The sequence below is a fragment of the Oryzias melastigma genome, linkage group LG1, assembly GCF_002922805.2.
Source record: "Oryzias melastigma strain HK-1 linkage group LG1, ASM292280v2, whole genome shotgun sequence".
In the NCBI taxonomy this organism is placed as follows: Eukaryota; Metazoa; Chordata; class Actinopteri; order Beloniformes; family Adrianichthyidae; genus Oryzias; species Oryzias melastigma.
Genome location: NC_050512.1, coordinates 15,854,570 through 15,874,078, shown reverse-complemented (window position 1 = coordinate 15,874,078; position 19,509 = coordinate 15,854,570). Strand labels below are relative to the sequence as shown.

At 38.8% G+C, this 19,509-nt stretch overlaps 1 protein-coding gene across 1 annotated transcript in view; it reads right to left on the bottom strand.

Moving 5' to 3' along the window:
• The window catches only part of inpp4b (inositol polyphosphate-4-phosphatase type II B), a 147,173-nt gene that overhangs the window by 45,003 nt on the left and 82,661 nt on the right, over positions 1 to 19,509 (bottom strand). The window contains exons 6-9 of the mRNA XM_036212286.1: positions 19,301 to 19,412; positions 14,504 to 14,573; positions 10,726 to 10,873; positions 1,641 to 1,771 (exon numbers count right to left, since the gene is read on the bottom strand). Of these exons, the coding sequence (XP_036068179.1) occupies positions 1,641 to 1,771; positions 10,726 to 10,873; positions 14,504 to 14,573; positions 19,301 to 19,412 (461 nt within the window). The remainder of the gene's footprint in view (positions 1 to 1,640; positions 1,772 to 10,725; positions 10,874 to 14,503; positions 14,574 to 19,300; positions 19,413 to 19,509) is intronic.

The following is a 19,509-nucleotide window of genomic DNA, read 5'->3' as shown; positions in this document are numbered from 1 at the left end:
ATTGAAGGGAAAATTGCAAAGTCTAAAAGTCTGTGGGGGGATTTTTAATTTTTAGGTTATCATCGTTATTTTATTATTAAATCTAATTAAGATAATTAAATTCAGAGCAGACTTTATAGGATTTTTAAACTAAAAACACTACAAAATATATGTATATAACCATTTATTTTACCATTTTTTGCTTAATTTTAAGGCCTGATGAAGGATGTACAGTCTATATACTTGTCAGTCTATTTATTTTGATGATTATGTTTTCATTTCCTTTCTCTCTGGAGTCTTTCCTTTCTTACTCAACCTCGTCCACTATCTTGCCCTCTTTTCTCTCCACTCTCAGCTTTTTAAAATCCAATTTGTTCTCAACAATTATGCTGCAGCAGCTTCCTCGCTCAGCTTATTCAACAATGCATGCTATTCGGTTATTGTGTTAGATAAAAGAAAGAAAAAAAAAAGATAGGCCGAGGCTCAAGCGTGCATTGTAGCATCTGGGCCATTCTTAGAGACATTTTAGGAGCCATAAAGACCAATGCCACATTCCCCTGTGCACATCACCCACTACCTTAGAGCTCAGTCACGCAGCAACCATCTCTAACTCTCACAAGCTGGGCAAAGACTTAAACATTGATTCTTTTGTTTTTTTATTATAAAAATGAGAGAAAAATAATATGAAATCAATCAACATAAATACCTTTTAAATATTTCTAGTTAAAATTGGTAAAAAGTGGGGAGGAAAAGCAGCAAAGTCTTAGTGAGGGGTCAATTAACGAAGTTTATGATGCTGAGGGTAAAATTAAAAGGGATTTAACTAAAGAACGTATGCTTGTCGGGAGAGTTCACTCACTCAAACTTTGTTTCAATGACCAATTTTGAACGTCTGTGTCAAAATCAGCTACATTTTTACAGTGGAGGTATGCTGCAAAGTGGTAACTGAGGACGCAACAGCGTATAGATTGTCTGGAAAACAGTCTGAGAACCAACCATGAATCACATTACTACTACTACTACTCTGTTTACATCCCATAATGCCCGGCTGCAGTGGCCATTTTGGTTCAGTTGTTCCACTCCGAGCACAGAGCCTATTCAGAGTAAGGATTCTCAGAGAGAACAAAAGCTCAGACTGATTAAAAACTAACTGAGACTACTTTGAAAGATGGATCAGAGAGCAGTTATTGGTCCCAAATCAGGGTCCACTTGATTGTATTCAGACTGAAAATTTGTTCCGATATATCAGGGGAAACAAACTCTGGTTCACTTTAAGTGAACCGAATGTGTCCAGTCTGATTACACCCCAAAATATCCTTTCCCTTGGACGATTTTTTGTGCCTACATGAAAGTTTTAGGTAATAAACATCCAAAAAATAGTGTCTGATCAGTGTTCGTACATGTGGTCCTTCAGTTTAATATACAACACATAAAAATGGAACAACTTATTTTGTATGAAGAATGTAGCCCTTTTCAATGAGATGTGACCTAAAAGTTAAGTAAAAACTTTTGCAAATAGTTGTTAAACAATTAGTTTTACCAACACAAGTGAATGGTAAAGAGCAAATACATCCAACAAACTGCACTTGTATGGATTAAAGAACCGTGTGCATAAATGCATGTTTGACGAATGTGAAATTCAAAGGTGGACATTTTCATACCAGTAATCTTGTCCAGTTCAGCCAAAGTCTCCTGGTAGGAGCTGATTATTCCTCCATACCGTGTAATCACCTCCTTCCTTAAGTTGTCCCAGTGAGGAGAGAGTTCGCCAAGCTCTGTCAGATCCTGCACCCTAAAGATAAGCATAGAAGCCATGCAGTTTTAATGGATTATATGTAGATAATCACAGTAAATTCGACAAAAGCTAGCACGATATGACCCAGTTTTAAATAGGAAAGCCGTGAGAAACCGTGTTGTATCACATTCACGCCTTCCAACTCCTTTCATTATCTTAATTTTCCAATTAGCGTGTACAAAATGAACAACAATCAAAGTAAAACACAGACCGGAGCTTGCTTTGCAATGAATCAGACAAAATGTTTCTCCAAGTCGGCTGTGCAGAGCCTCCAAAACGCATTCCCGATTCTCAGGTTGTAGTTCCTGCCCACCCACTTACACCCATTATAAATTTATTTCCACCTTCTTTTGTTGCACAGAGCATTTGACACACATTTCCACTCAGGGTTGGTCTGTCTTTCAGCTGAAAGTGCCTGCGGGTAGGACCAAAATTGCCTCCTACATGGAAACAAAGCTGGTTTCATTGTATCAATGATTGCACATCAAACCAGCAGAAATTACTCAGTCCTTCAGCGTCAACGAAGAGGCACATTGCAGATGTAAAAATTCTACTTGCCAGAGCAATGACACATGCACTGTTGACATGATAATGACATCAGTAGTAATGACACCTCAGACGTGCAAAATAAAAAAAATAAAAAAAAAGCACAGAGAGGTCCAGACATCCTTATTACTGTCTATTCAGGGCAGAAGATTATTTTAAAGGATGTAAACAACCTCTGCAGGTGTTTCAGCTTTAAAACACTGGAAGACAGGTAGATGTGTGTTTGTGTTTGTTATCACAACACCACAGTATATTATTTGCATGAAACTATGCATTAAAATATGTAATATTGTCATTTATTTAAAATCCCTTGCACTGAACTGTTCACTGGATTAACCTGATCTCTCCTGCTTGCTGGCAGTGATGTCCAACCACCCCTCCACTGGGGGTCCTACATGTCTAAGGTGCTATTAAAATCAAGTGGAGGGGCAAATCCATGCACCAGCCACAGGAGGGGGGCCACTGCCAAGTAGTCCACCACCCGCGGTGGAATGCAAGACAACCACCCTCCCCATCACCCTAATGCATGTTCGTATGAGGAATGGGGATAGGTTGGGGGCAGCAGGCAGACTGAACCCCGATGGTGGACAACCGTCAACGTCCAAGGTCCCCCAGCCCATGGGTCCCACCACATCAAGAGCCGACCCCCCAGGCCCCACACAAGGAGAGAGGAGCCAAGATGGAGCAAGTCCCAGGGGCAAATCCCGGCCCCAAGCACCTCCCCTGTGGGAGCTTTGGTCAGGCACCAACGGGACCGAGGCAGCCCAACCAGCCACGGCCCCCACCTGGCAGACCCCTTAGGCCCCGTGTCTATTGGGACTCCCGCTCCCCACGGAAAGCCCCTCCCCACTAGACAGGGCAAGGGCCCGGGGGGCACACAGAACACAAAATGACACAGTTCATATCTTTCTTCACTCTAAATAAATAAATAAAATAAAGTCATAAAACATTTGGCCTCAATTATGGCTTAATACTTAAAAAAAACTAGCAACACTTTACAAAAACAAAACAAACATTTTTTGAATCAAAAACTAATGCTAATTAACATATATAAGATTGTGTCAAGATGGCTTTTTTTTATCTGAGCCAGTTAGATGTGTTCAAACCATTTCAATCATGTATATTGTCTCCAGTGCCTCCACTTGAAGCTTGAAGTAGCACCTAATACTATAAAAGACCACTTTGAACAATCAGAGGACAATGTTCTCAGATTGTGTGATTTGAAGGAGATGTTACCTGGCACTAGGGAGTTGTCCTGGTCCTAACCACACGACACCATTAGCATTCATTTTTATCCTCAGACTGTTTTTTGAAGGCAAGAACCCTTGAGGGCCAAACACTCCACTGTTGTATCCAGATGATTTCATCTTGAGTCAAGTTACACCACGTGCATCCAATACTAGCTATACTAAAATGTGCCTGAAATGTGATCTAACTAAACATTTTATGACTAAAAACGTATTAGAACAATCTAAAAACAACTGGTATAAAATCAACAGATTTAAAATCAGGGATGTTTTAGTTATTCCTCTTATTTTGGTTTGTGCTGTGGAACAAACGGCACCCCGAGGTTTTAGTTTGTTGTCAGCAGAAAAACTCAAAGTATTTCTCTTTGACAATAAAAAGCAATAGGATTACCAATTTGTTAGGCAGACAAATAGACTGGTTAGTTTGTTGAAGTCTTTCTCATTAAAAAAAAGCTAAATGGCTGATTATCATCTGCATACATTTGATTAAAAAAAAAAAAAAAAAAACTACTGAGACTGGCCATGAAATTTCTTAGGACAACGCTGAAAGTTCTGCTCATTAACTATAAGAATCCACATGGACACTGGAACATACTCAGTGACTGTTTAGTAAAGGCAGAGTACACCCCAAACAGTTTGCCAGTCCTTCGTAGTAACAAATCAAAAAACAGAAGACATCCAATCACAATCTTATGATCGACCATTTCAACATCATTTGTTAAGTCTAGAAGGACCAGTAGAGTCAGAATCTGCCACCATTACTGTTGTGCCATCACTTTCTTTGAAACGTCAGAAATAAAAGGACATTTAGATGTAGGCCCAACGTTTTTGAGATCAAATTGATCTAGGTTTAATTCTTTTGACAAAAGGATTAATCACAGAACGCTTAACAGACACAGAGGTGGGGAAAACATCAAGATGATTTCATTCTTTTTAACTTAAGCTGAATGTCATCTAGGGTAACTGGGGAGAAGGTGGGATGAGCCTGTGCGCAAAATGGACAAAGCAAAGACTGGGGAAAGTCTGACGGAAAAAATGATGCTAAATCAAGAGCTTTAATGCAAAACAGAAGAAAACGGTTTAATTCAAATAGTGAGTGCGACTGTGTTTGAGACACTGGGGCTGAGACGACGTTTTTAATGGTATCATTTCAGTATGCCCCTTATCGGATGGGTCCAACAAGTGAAAAAAGAGACATCTATCTTTATCTTTATGTTTAACCAAGACAGCAGCTCTTCTAAATGCAGCTCACGCACCTCCAGCACTGGTTTGCATAAGCACTTTGTACTCTGATAAAGTCTTCTAAAACAGCGACCATCCTCTATCACACATTATACACTCTTATTTGGGAAAGATAACACTCTCCCTGTCAGGACCCACTGAGTTCAAAATTGACAGATAACAACAATTAAAACACTGCATAAATAAATTAACATAATGGAAAATCATTAAGAGATTTGGGATTAAACAAGCTTTCGAATACACTCTGATATATGGTTTATCTCTGAGACACATATTTGAAAAGAAGGTGGTGATAAAGTAAAAGCCACATTAATAGTGCGATCACTAACACGACAGTTTTTACTTAAAGATAATACAAACTTGTACCAAAAACAGATCAAAGGGGATCCCACCCACAGGAAGGAACAGAATGTGTGCACAAAAATCAACATTTTCCATGAGAAGTTTAACTTTTAAGGTAATATTGGAAGAACAGCTTCAATCAACCATCTACAATACAGACTTCAGTTTGATAATAATAGATAGAAACTTAGAAAAGCAATCGAGATTCTAACGAACAGGGAATTTCCCCCTCTCCTCATCCAGATGTGCTTGCAATGTCAACCATGATGCAGTGTGAGGGGCAGAAAGCCCAAGCGCTCAGAGGACAAGACATCATTTAGGAGGAAAGTTTAGATAGTAACAGACTGGGAATGGAGAGATGAAAACCAGAGTATGTTTGCACTGGCCATGGGTGGTTTGGGGATATGGGAAACCCAACAGAGAAGCTGCAGTTTGCAAACATTCACTTAGCTCTGCTGCAGGCAGGCGGAGCAGAGCCAGTGCTGGACTGTTAACCTCATCCAAACCGGACACGGGAACCAACCAGCTGTTTACAGGCTCCGAGGAGGAGTAAGAGAAGAGACCTTTAAATTCTGTGAACTTTACACAGGTAGCAGGAGAAACACCCCAGCAAGGCCTTCAGATGTAGCAGTTTGCCGCTTCGCCTCCCGTGGCAAAAGGCTAACGTCTTTTACCATGGGGAGTCACAGCAGATGCACAGCGGGGGTATGTTGGAATCCTGTCAAAGAAACGGTGGCAACGTTTTTCTGCACACAGTCAAAATATGAAGCTGGGTAGAAAGTCTTCCCTCCAAAAGCTTCTGTTTTATGAGTGACACCTCACAGAAACGATAAAACCAGACAAAACAGACAGAGAAAGACACTAGGCCATCGGTACCTCCGCAAAGAAAAATGTTATCGTAATCCTTATGGTTAGTGTTTTCATGCGGAGTTCCACAGGGATCTATCTTAGCAACACTGTAATTATGTTATATTTGCATTAAACCATGAAAGAAAACCACATTTAAGGTTCAAACAAAGCTAGTTTTTTTTTTTCCCAAGGAATGAGAAAAATACAAATCTAAGCATCAGGCATAAAACTGATTTTTCAAATACATCATTCCCTCGTTTATCGTGGGGGTAACATGCTAAAAAAAATCTGCAATAGGTAAAATCCGCTATGTAGGATTTTAGATGTTTTAAGGCTGTAAAACTCCTCACTACACACTTGATACACTTTCTCTCTCAAAGTTTACACCTTCATAGAAAAAAAGCTTTTTTTAATGAAAACAAGAATCTGCTTACAACTAAAGATTTATGTAAATGTGGCAAACTGTACAGATTCTGCACAGCAGACATGGGATGGAGGAGATTGATTGACAAGGTCAACAGTCAATCAGGATGCAGATTGCAGCAGCTGGATTAATAATTGTCAATCTGACAAAAAGAAAGATTAATTTAAGCATTTATCATGGTAAACTACTTTACTGTAGATGTCAGGATTCAGTGCTTAGGTTTTGTCGTGTTCTGTTTTCCCTGTCAGTCTCACCATGTTCAGGTTAAATCACACACAGCTGTCTTCATTTAATCAACCTCAGTGTATTTAAGTGTCTGGTTTTCAGTTTATCATTGTCAGGTCATCTGCTCTGCACTGCTACGTCACTGGTTTGTTCTCCCACCATTTTTTCATGTTTAAGTTTATTTGGTAAATGACTCCATAAGTAAAAGTTTTAGTCTCTTTTGTTTGGCTCCTTCACCACAGTAGTTTAATTACTGGGCTATCAAAACAAGCTAAGTGACATCTTCATTATATTCAAAACGCTGATGCCACAAATCCTGACCACAAGCAGAAAGAACCGTCACATTCCTACACTTCCGAAACCTTGACAACATCTGCCTGTCAATCAGCAGAATGGTCTTAAGCATTGCTGCTCAAACCCCGGAGACATTTGAGATGATTCTAGATCCCAAAAGTTGGAAGTAAACATGGTGAAGTGGTGTTTAATTTTCATGAAGCACAAGCCAAAAATAGACCACCAGATTGTGGCGTGCAGGGCTAAGCTTTATCAATATAGAAGTTCAAAACTTTCATTTTTTAACTCTTGACTGCAAACCTTTGCCAACAAGTGTTTTTTACTTTTAATCTTATACATACAGTGTTATTTTTAATAAGATTTTACTTTTACTTTTAATGTCCAAGCAATCGATAGGGAGGAAAAACAGAGTGAACATCTTGAAACCCTTTCAAAATAAAAAAACAGCGTTGAGTTAAGCTGTGGACCAATACATGAACACCACTTTAAAAGCTATCAGTATGACTGTGGTCTGAGTAGATGCAGAAATCTACTAATGCACAGAAAAAAGAGAGGAAAACAAAAAACTAAAGAAAAAATAGTAAATTATATTCGGCCGGTGGGCTGATCAAGCCTATCTGCCCTGTGTGCAATCGCCGCATTCTGGTGTCGCATTCAGCTCCTCGGGGAAAACTGGACCAAAGCGCACCTCCCTGCTGCCCACACCCTCCACTACCTTTTATAAAGTAAATGCACAGAGTTCTGGTCGGAAAACGTGGAAATTACAGGCAGCACCGGTCCGCTATGATCTGCAGGTGTTTAGAAGGGTCCGGCACCGCTTACCATCCCCGTCTTAAAAACGTTAATTTACACCTTTTTTATAATAATTATTGGGCATATCTGTTTTTACGAAAGTGCGAAAATGTCAAGTTTCACCAGATAAAACTCACAATTTAAGTTTAAAACAGCTGAAAAGAAAACTGGCCGAGCATTCTAGTAGAATTTAAAAGCATCACTTCAAATCACTGAGATGTGAAAAGATTCTTACCACAGATCTGTGTGAAACAGAGGTTTTGTGTGTGTGTAAGAGGTGATTCGTGTGTAATTTTTAAAGATTTCCGTGTGTAATTAGTTTCAAGCTGTTGTAATTTTAATTTTTGCATGTTTAAATTGTATTTTGGATTTTTTAATTTTTTTTTTTACTTATGCACAAAACATATTATATGAGTTACAAATCAAGAATTACGCACGCACAAATCCAAAGTTATGCAAAAATCCTATATTACACACAAAATCAAGAATTACTCACGTACAAATGGGAGTGAGTCTATTTTCTCTCCATAATTGAGAAAAAAAGGTGCAGTTATATAATTTAATTTCACAGAAGCAACTGAAGATGATTTAAGATTAAAGGCAACATAAATTAAAAGAATGATAAACTGGTGTAAGGTAGGCAGTTAAATGTGGTCATATACATTCAGAATCAGCATCCTTTGATAAAACATTCTTCAAAAACAAGGACCAGGAAGGAAAAGAGTTAAAAATCAAAGTCTGTGACTCACCAACTACATACATGTCAATTAAGACAAAAAATAGGACATGCTTTTCCTCATTAATGATAAGCAAGACAGCTGTTAATGAATGAGTTTTTAATCTGCTGCACACCCACACTCTCCTCCGATTATTTCATTATTTTTGCACACATGGAGACAGACGCGCTTGCAGGAGGATGCACAGCATTATCAGCGCCTAAATAAAAATAATCTACCAGTGTGCTCACACACTTCAATGAGTACACCTGTCTCTATATCAAAGCTAAGTAATAAAAGCCAGAAATATTCAAGATTATCAAGGAGTGGTGAGCAAACCACCATCTGCTGCCGCTCTCACAACTTCACGGCACCAACTGAATCATTCAAAACATTGAGCTTTGCTGTGAACAGAATGGAGTCTAAATGGAGCGGCTCTGAGGAAGGAGACCCCGTTTCAAGAGGATTACAGGAGAGGTGCTTCACAGAATGAGCTATATATGCAGCGTGCACGCTTGTTAATGAGCACACATTATATGATGGACATGGTTTGGAGCTTGGTGCACATTTATGAGCTGAATTATACAGATAAGAGAGTTCATAAATATTTCATAATTCTTTTCTATATTTAGGTGCGACTCAAAAGATCTGTTTCAGTGCGGATCACCTTGTGTTGAAGCTGACTGCTGCAGGTACCGCTTTAATACGGGAGATGGTGGAGGCAGACCAGTGACTGGTTGGTGGCAGGAAGGTAGCAGCGTCATAACTGACTGATGGGAGGGACTCCAAGGTTGCCAAAATTGTCTGATAATCGGTTAATTTCAGACTGCCACCCTCCAGCCACCTCCCTGCCATCCCACTGCTACCGTCTGATTGTTAGAAACCGTACGGTAGTTGACATGCACAGACGGCCTGGCAATGACCAGACGTCAATCCGGCGATCCGGCCACTGTGGGTCCAGATGGGGAGACGGCATTGACGCTGCACAAAACTCATGGTGTTGATAGCACCACAGCGACTCTGAGACCTGCGTATGAATTGTTGTTGATGCTGAGAAAAAATATACGAAGAAGACAGGATCGTGCTTTTTTGGGAGGCTTATTTTCTAGAAATTTGTAAATTTGGTGGCTAATATTGGTGACCATAAAAAACTGAAAGTGAATCCTGGTGCCATTCGGCAACCGTGAGGCAGTTAACAGCTTCAACAAATGTGTAAGGAAAGTTTACATATTTTGCCTACAATTTCATATTATTTTTAAAACCTTTAGAAATTCTGAAAGAAATAAGTTTTAAGAACAAATATGAAATATTGTTTTATCTCCAACATTATGAAGTTATGTACTGGTTTAAACGGTAGGGGTTATCTCTGATGGCAACATTACTTCATAAAATACAGTGAAATCTCAGTGGAATACAATTCTATGGAGAGAAACTATTATCATCCCAACTTGTGTGTACGTAATTCTTAATTTACATATGCACAAATTAAAATTAAAACAGCTTGAAACTAGCGATATGCACCAATCTTTAAAAAATTATGCATGAATTGCTGGTTACGCACACAAAAAACGTGAAACTCATTTTACGTCTCCAAAAAGGAAAAGATTGTCCATAAATGATGCGTTTAAATGCTGCTAGAATGCTGGGTCATCAGATTATTCTTTTATAGCTGCTTTGAACATTTTCTTATAAATCCAAAGCTATGCACAAATCAAGAATTATTGCACGCACAAATTGGAGTGATACTATGTTCTCTATACAATCTGCTTCTTCCAAAAGTGGAAGTGTAATTTTCAGCAAAGCATAAAGAAAATAAGTTACTACTTGTTACAATCACAACATTTTTAATCGAGAGATAAGAAATGGCAATTTTACATAATATAAAGAAATCACTATGTCTGTCAAATACATATATTTGATTTAATTTGGATTCTAGGCTTTTGTTTTCATATTTTAAAAGTAACTGAGAAAGATGTTCAATCTGTGGTAAAATAAAAACTTTTATAACTCTAATGATTTAGGCAACACAATAGTTTCTTAATAGTAAAACATTTAACAAGAACAAAAGACTATATTTAAGATAAGGAGCCTTTCACTTCTGATTTTGGTTAATTAATTCAAGTCTTTAATTAGCTGCACAAACTAACAATTAAGTGCTGATTTATTTGATTTAAATGATTTTTGGAACAAACCCCACTGTGTTTAAAATGGGCAGATAATGAGTCTTAAAAGAGTGTATAAATAAATAAACATAATTGAACATTACTGGCTTACCTGCTCATGTCCTCCTGAATGTACAGGGACAGCAACTGCTTTGGAATACTGAATGACAAAGTGCACTCCTCCATTTGTTCCCGCACAATCATCCTCTTGCTGTCTGTAGTTTGGAATGTGTACACCTTGCATACTGGATTCCTGAACACTGTGAAGATGGACAAACGGGAAGAAGAAAGCAGAAATGCATTACAATCCTGCAAGGGAATCATTTCTTAGATTTTGCAAAGTATAAGACCAATGTCTACATCGACAAAAAACCCCAGCCAGCCGCCTCAAGAGAGTCTGAGAAAAGGAGGGAGTCTTTAAAAGTCACAGAGGCTAAGAAGGATGACTTAAATTCTATAATCAATATCAGTGTCTGCCATAGATAAGGCATTTCTCATTTTTGAGGCAAAGCAGCAGACTAGACTCTAAACTAAAATACATAAAAAATGTCCAAACACTATTTGCGATATTCCTCCATTCATTTCCATTTTAATTGCCTATTTATTAAACAACAGATAGATAGAGTCGGAGGATTTGTTGAGAAACTTTTGGTTGTTAACCTAACCTCAGCTCACACCCTTTGGTACAGATTTGTATTCAGCACCATCTCCTTCATTTTTGCAGAGTTATAGTGGCAATTGAAGGTCTGGAAACAAAAAAAAAACAGTCCTAATGCTCTTATCTGCATGCCTGCAGCAGCAGAAGAAAGAGCTGCGGGTCTGAAAAAGTGTTTACTGGTCCTTTTACTATGCAGAACTTCAGTCAGAAAGAAGTCGCTCAATACGTCGAGGCTGAAGCACCAGAGGTGAGACAATTGCAGTGTTAGCACAGAATTCTCAAATAAATATGATTTTGCTGTAATTTATGAGTAGAACATATACCTTTGTGCAGGTTCATAATACAAAGTATGATACCCAAAATAACTAATATGGCTTAAATTACTTTAATTAGTTTGTTTTGTTTTTTTTAAATGGTACAAACCCTAAAATCATTTTTTTAAATAAATTAAAACTCCATGGCAGAGAGGTATGGTGAGAAAATAGACTCATCCCCATTTGTGCATGCATAATCCTTGACTTGTGCGTAACATTGGATTTGTGCGTGCATAATCCTTGATTTCTAACTCATACAATAAATTTTGTGCAAAAGCACAAAAATTATTAAATAAAAAAAAAAACACACAGTTTAAACATGCACAGCTTAAAATTACAACAACTTAAAACTAACTATACACACAAACCTTTACAAATTACACATACAAAAACGCATTTACACACAAATCTGATGTGAGACTATTTTCACGCCTCTGAGGTTTGTGTCCAAGTGCAGCGTTTAAATGCTGATAGAATGTTGGGTCATCAGAGTTTTCTTATCACTCCCTTTGAGCTTAGATTGTGAATAATATCTGGCAAAACTTTACATTTTCCCACTTTCTTAAACAGATATGCGTGATAATTAATATAAAAAAGTCTGAATATGTGTTTTGAAACTTTCAACACCAAGTTTCTCTGTACTCAGCGCTCCCTCAGGGCTGTTCTTTCCCTGCAGCGCCTTCGCTATGGGGCTCTTCAGCAAGTTAGTGGTGCAAGGTCGTCCTCAACACCAAGAGAGCGGACAGAGTTGATCAGCCCTACGCCCCGCTCCGCTCTCCGGGTGTCGAAGAGGACCTCGTGTCGGCAACTCATGGAAGAGCTCCGCGGCGGAGGGAAAGCGCAATCGCAAGCCAGCGCTGAGAATAGAAAAACTTTAGTGTTGAGTTCTTTAAAAAACAAATTTTAAAACCTTTTTTTAATATTACATATGAGACATATCTGTTTAAGAATTTTGGAAAGTGTCATGTTTCAACAGATATCTTTCACAATCTAAGTTCAAAGCAGCTTAAAAGAAATCTGATGACCCAGTGTTCTAACAGCATTTAAACGCATCATTTATAAACGAATCTTGGAGACGTGAAATGAGTCTGAAGTCAGTTTTGTGGATAAATGTGGTTTTGTGTGTGCGTGACACGCAATTCCTGCGCAAGTTTTTAAAGATTTGTGTGTGTAATTAGTTTCTAGCTGATCTTATATTAAGTTGTGCATTTGTAAAATGTATTTTGTATTTTTTTTGAACTTCGTAGTTTTTCTACTTATGAAGAAAACATGAGTTACAAATCAAGATTTATGCACTCACAAATTGGGGTGAGTCTATTTTCTCTCCATAGCGGGAGGTCTCTGACTTTATAGGAGTACTTTTGAAACACACCAGGGAAGGAACGTGACAATGATATCTTTATGGATTAGTGTGTTTTGGCAGCAGTTTTTGAGCAGAGAGGGAATTACATCTATTAATCACCTTTTTTTTATTATTATTTTTGGCAAAAACTACATATTCGTAATTAAAGACCACTGGGAACAACTTTACAATAAAAAAATTTGTTGGAATGGAACTTTCAATGACAGAGCATCATTTCTTTTAAATGAAAACCAGGGAAATTCCATTTGTTGTTCATAACGTGCAAATTGTAAAACCTTTTTAACAAACAAACAATAAAAGTCTAACAAGCAATGAATTAAATAGACTGAGGACAGGCATAACTCCACTAATCATTGATTTTTAGTAAAAAATATCCCAAGAATGACTGCAGAAAGGCTCATAATTCGATCTAAATGAGATTTGTTGTCAGCACGGGGATTATAGAAAGTGATTAAGATAACAAAAATAAAAGGAAAATGTAGAGAGAAAGGGAAGAAGGCAGTCCTTAAAGGAGAAAAGCAAAACACTTGCTGACAGTTGCCTCCCCCGCAGAAGCGGATTAACCCCTGAAGCCCCTCCTCCCTCCACCTCCCTGCAGCCGCGCTAATCTGACCGCTCCTAAGACGCCTTGTTTCCCTTTCTGACACCTCTTAAGAAAATGAGTAACTGAGTTGCACCGTGCGTGGGCTTTTTCTCCCTCTCCATCCTCTCATTTCGAGAGGTAATAAAAGCTGAAGACTAAATTGCATTACTCAATCTGGGGGGGCATCTGCAGGGAGGGTATTGTTCTGACAGGCTGCAGATGTGCACCTGCAAATATGGCTGCAGTGTGCTGGATAATCACAGCGAAAGCTGTAAGTGGCAGTGACATGGTGACAAGAGGCGCAGGTGAGACTGCCGGGGAGATGGCTGGAATCTGCATGGAGGAGAAAATGAATGGACGGAAATAGAAACTTTTTTGGGGGAAAATGTCTTCCAAACAAGAGCTGAAGTTTCATCACAGCAGGGCGCTCACACATCATTGCCTCTTCTGTCAGGGTTTCTTTCATTTACTCTCCACAGCCCCCTAATGCATCAGCAGTGGACCTTCCTCTCTGTGTTGCCAATCGATTAGTATCATGCAGCTTACAAAGCATCTTCTGCTCACTTTCAGCTGAAAATTTCAAAGAGCTTGCTGAATTAACCCCCCTGTAAGACACCTCTCACTGTTATTAAATCAAAACAAGAAAAAAAAGACATTTTTTAATCAAATGGGATACTTCGGGGATCCTTCAAATCCTCTTAATGGAAAGGTTATTAAAGGGCAGTTTAAAGTTAATTAGATGGAAAACCTCGAAGGACCCTTATGTTAGGAGACATCAGGATGTTCCTGTTATAAATGAATGCCTCGCAAATGAGAGTAGGCAAATAACAGCACTGGAGGCTTAACTTTGTGGCCTTCACTTGGTAAAATGTTACAACTACAAAGTAGCTCTTTGAGGGGAAAAAACAGACAAATTAAAACACCAAAAAGTCAATTTAATCATATTATGGAGACAGTGTTTAGGCGTCATACCTGGCCCAGTCAGCAGGTTTTCTTCTTGGTCGACGCAGCAATGGTGTGCAGGCTCACAAACTATGGGACACTAAGAATGAAAGAAAAAAATGCAAATTAATATGCAGATTATTAAAAAATTATACTGCTTTGGAAAAGAGCATCTATAATATGTGTTGCATATATAGTCCCAGCACTTTTTGTGAAGTTGGGGCTATTAACGATCTAAATCGCAATGAATGGTGGGTAATTGCATGAACCTACATGAGTTCGGAGTTTTACAAGATCGACAGCAAAGCCAGTGGCTGCAGCCATCCTGTACCCAAAGGGAGTCATCTGCTGCAGATTGCTCCAGCGTCGCACCTGACCTGTAACGCTTGCCGTGGGAGCCCAGGGTAAGCAAAGATCCCCAGACTTGCTTCTCCCCAGTCATTTCCTCCAGCTCCTCTGGGGGGAATCCGGGACGCTCCCAGGCCAGCCAAGAGACGTAGTCTCTCCAGCATGTCCTGAGTCTTCCTCTGGGTCATTGCCCAGTGGGACATGCACAGAACACCTCCCCAGGGAGGCATTCAGGAGCCATTGCCCGACCCACCTCAACTGGCTGGTAAATTGAAAGCTTTGATTTCTGGCTCAGCTCCCTCTTCACCACAATGGACCAGTGCAGTTATCGCTTAATGGTCGCTGTACCAAATGTGTTAAAGTTTTAGCCAAAATTTAAAAAAAAACATATTGTTTACCAAACATAGTTTATGCAGAGTGGCAGTAGTTCATTCAAAATTTTCCTCTGAATTGTAGCCAGGACTGTCGCCGTGCAGCAAGCCCACCCCCACTTCCTGTCACCCATCTGTTATCTCGCTCTTCCAATACATTACCGACCCTCACACCCCCAACCTAACATTATTGGTGCAACAAAAAGGTTGAGGAATATTGCAGCAATCCAGCAGTACATTTTTGAGCCAGATACTAGTTTGGTCAAAGAAAATAAAAAACATACATGAATCTATTAGTCTGGATGAATGGAGTGGAGCCAGGGGCTTGTGGTCTGTCCATTGTAGTTTCTTATCTCACAGCTACAAGCTTTTTCAAACTTCATTGTTTTGTCTGCCCCTGAATCACAATGATGTAACCCTTCCGCTCTCCTTAGTTTGTTTACATTAAAAGTGGGGTCATCTGGACCCCCCAAGACAGTGCGCTGAACTTTTTTTTATCTTTGATTTTTGAGTTTCACTAATGTCCATGACAGACATAAAATCCTGTCCACCTTTGTCATGGAAGAAATCACATATCAATATGTGGTTGGAGTCAACTGGACCCCGAAGAGAGCGGAAGGGTTAACAAAGTATTACTCAGAAATTCAATTTTAAGCTTAATTTTCTTTGAATGTCTTTCATCATGAAAAAAATGCCGAAAGATGTAAAAAAAAAAAAAACACCAAAAACGAAGTTGGTCTTTAAAATTGCTTTTTCTATGGAGCCAATGAATTGACGTTCTTGCAAACTAAAATTACACAAAAGAGAAAGACATCAGAACTCTGACCTGTGTTGCGATTGAATTTGCTTAAAGTAGTTCTTATTGTAGATCTGAAATGTAATTATGGCCATTATGAAAGTTTATTACACCCTAATTACTAATGCTAAGTAATGAGAAAAGCAGTTAAAGAGACTACATTCATGCAGTGAAAGTGCAAAAAAAAACCTTGTTGATAGCAGTGGGATGCTGTAATGTCAGCATGTAAAATTCTTTTGAAAATGAATCAAAAAAGTTATGAAAACAATAAACCAACAAGGGTAGGCCGCTTATTTAAATATTAGTTTGTCTGGGCATATAGAAAAACAAACTTTAGAAAAATTAGCAGAAATTGACCTTTTTTTGCCTAAAACATTGGTCATTGGGCTACAAGGGCGGAGCTAGGACATTTTGTGTCAGGTGGTGTGTAGGGGTAGAAGACTTCAGAAAGGGGGCAAATGAAAGGATCAAAATACTTATTTCTAACAGTTTCATCATTTAATCAAATAATGTTGGGGGCTCACGATTTCATTGAAATTATTGATTTTGTTATTTCCACATTGCTTAAAAAATAATGTAATAATGATTTCTGAATCTATGTCAATAAAGACACTAATATTGACTCAAAAATTGGAAAGGCAATTAGGAGAAGGATAATTTTTTTTTTTTTTTTTTTTCTGAGGGGCTAACCCCCCTTAGATCCACCAGGGAGGCTACTTTTGCTTAAAAAAAAGAAAAAAGAAAACAGAAAATATGTAATTTGCTCTCCTAGAACAAAACAGCTCTTAAAATGGGATGGGATAATTAAATTTTTAGGTGTACCAAGGTAACACAAATATTTGTTTTAGAACAGCAAAAAAAACTTTTTTAATAAGCCTTTTTTAAATTTTCGTTCTTTTTTTAAGCAATTTTTTTTTATCTTTCAGCTTACAGTCAAAGAATCAACCATTAACTTTTCTATGCACTAAATTATTCCAGAGTCAAATGTGAGTCCATCTGTCTGACAGCTGAAGCTCGTGCAGAAGTAGGTCATGCCATATGACAATGTTCCCGAGCACAGCAACACGTCTACAACCGAATGGCTGAAAACGAGAAGAACTGAGCTGCATTCATTCCTCAGCCCAACTGAAATGAGAAAATTGTTGTGGCAGCAACAATCTAAAGTGTGTAAGGGAGTGGAAGAAAATTCCTTAGTTATCTTGTGAAGGACTTTATTTTTAAACAATAAGCTTTTGCAAGTGGGACTTTACAAACTGCAGAAGATTTAGCAATAATTGCTGGCAAAGGTGAACTGGAGTCACTGTGAGGACCGCATGTTCATGCCGCGCTATCTCTCGGCATCTATTGTGTTTTCTGACTGTGTGCTCCTTGATGTCCATGTTTAATGTTTTTGCACATTGTCCCTGTCCAATAAACTACTACTACATGTCCTGACAGCCAATGGGGGGTAAGGATGGACACAGGACAGGATTAGAGCATCACTAAAAATGGATGGATGGACATATTTGTCCAATTAGTTTGTTGCATTTACAGTCTACTCTGCTCATTTCCTTAAGCACATGTTGAAATAATACATTAGCCTACTTATTGAGGCATAATGTTGGCTTTTTTTCTCCTCAAAGTAATTCTGACAATTACAGATATGTTTCTAAATGATCCATTTAAAGACTTTTAATAAAAAATGTGTTTTTGATGCTTTTAACTTGAGATTAGATTGTACAATTGTATTTCTGAGTTTTTTCATTATTTAAATGTGAATCAAGTGCAAAAAAATGATTGGAGAAAGTCTGCATTTGTGACGTAGAAATTACTACACCACAAGCTCCTCGTACAGCTGGATAGCACCAATATTGCTCAACAGTTTTGTTTCACCAGTTATGTAGGTTGAGGCTGTGAGGGGCTGTAAGCTAGCAGGAGATAGTGTAAAAAAGGGCAGATGGGTAAGGGGGCGGGGTTACTCCTCTCCAACAGTTCCCCAGTTGTTTCCTAAAACAACAGAACTTTCATGGTTTTGGCTAAAAAAACAGTATAATTGTAATTAATATAATAGCAATTAAAAGACGACTGGGAATGATTTTAAAATTGATCAAAATATGATGAATTAATGATTACTTAAAGAAGACCAGAAAATAAAAAGTTGAGTTTTGTTGTCAGCAATTCCAGTTTGCAATAAACTTAAAATATTAGGATCTCATCAGGCCTGCACCAGAGAAAACAACGCTCACTGATCCGAATAAGCAGAAAATGTGGTTTTTGATAAAATTTAGAAATAAAAGTCTGTGATAATGAAAAATATTAACAGTGCACGCAGCTCAACAGCTGTGAAAGGCATCTGTATTTGATTGCATGAAGCCGATCCGCCTTTGATGGCCAACATACATAAAGAGATCAGATCAAAGGTGACTAGAGGCTCTTTTTGTTTCAGCTGATTGTTTTGTTTTTTTTAAGGGAGGTGCTTAGTGTGATATTCATGAGCAGCCGCCACCTCAGCAAAGACAGTGAGGGATCAAACAAGTGTCCTGCTCCACCATCACAGTCACCCAAAAACATGCGAGTAAGCGATATTTGGAAGCTTTATGACGTAGATTTAACACAAACTCCGTCTTCACTGAAGCTTCTCTGATGTTTGTCATATCCCGTTCTTCTTTCCCCCCCTTTATCCCTGGCAACAGGAGCTACACACAGAGCGGGAAGTGTACATCTGTGTACACACACGCACACACTCAAACAAGCCGACGCATTCATCAAGAAAACAAAGGCAGATTGTCAGTGACACTCTGAGGCCATGCGAGGAACCTCTGTACCAGCAACAGGGCTACACAAAAGTGAAAGCTACTCAGCCGCGCTGCAGCCTCTGCTCAATTATACAAGACAAACATGCAGAAACACAACAGCTAATCACAGGGGCTGATCTGTTTTTTTGTTGTTTAACACCTATAAGGTCTAAACCACACACTAAATATACATATATGTACTGGAGTTTGCAGGGAATATAGCAAAAGAACAATACAACTTAATTTTCACATTTCTAATTGTGTGCTAAAACTCAGCTTCCTGCTTGGACTTAAGTGAAGTAACTTTGACAGAAATATGTTCTCAAATAACAACAAAAAATCAACCCTATTATTCTATAAGTTGACACATGCTGATAATTAACTGCTACCAACCCTAAATACGCAGATTCAACATTCAAATGTCCTGTAATTCCCATCAGGGTTTCCTGGAGTTCATTTAATCTTGTTGGAAGGGAGGCGGCCCTACTCTAATCCGAGTCACCTGGTGCTGCTTTGCCTAGTAACAATGCCATTTTACCCTGTGCGAGGGCGTGTTGGTAGCGATGTGGTCCACCTCGACTCCCTCCATCTCCCCCATCTTCAGACGACTCACCACCACGGTTCCTGCTGTGCACACACCATCAGATGACCTGAAGTGAGACAAAAGGAAACATCCTCAATGTACATTTTTCAGCCTATTGAGGAGTGATCTCTCCTCCGTCAGAGATGCTATAACAGGCTTTGGAC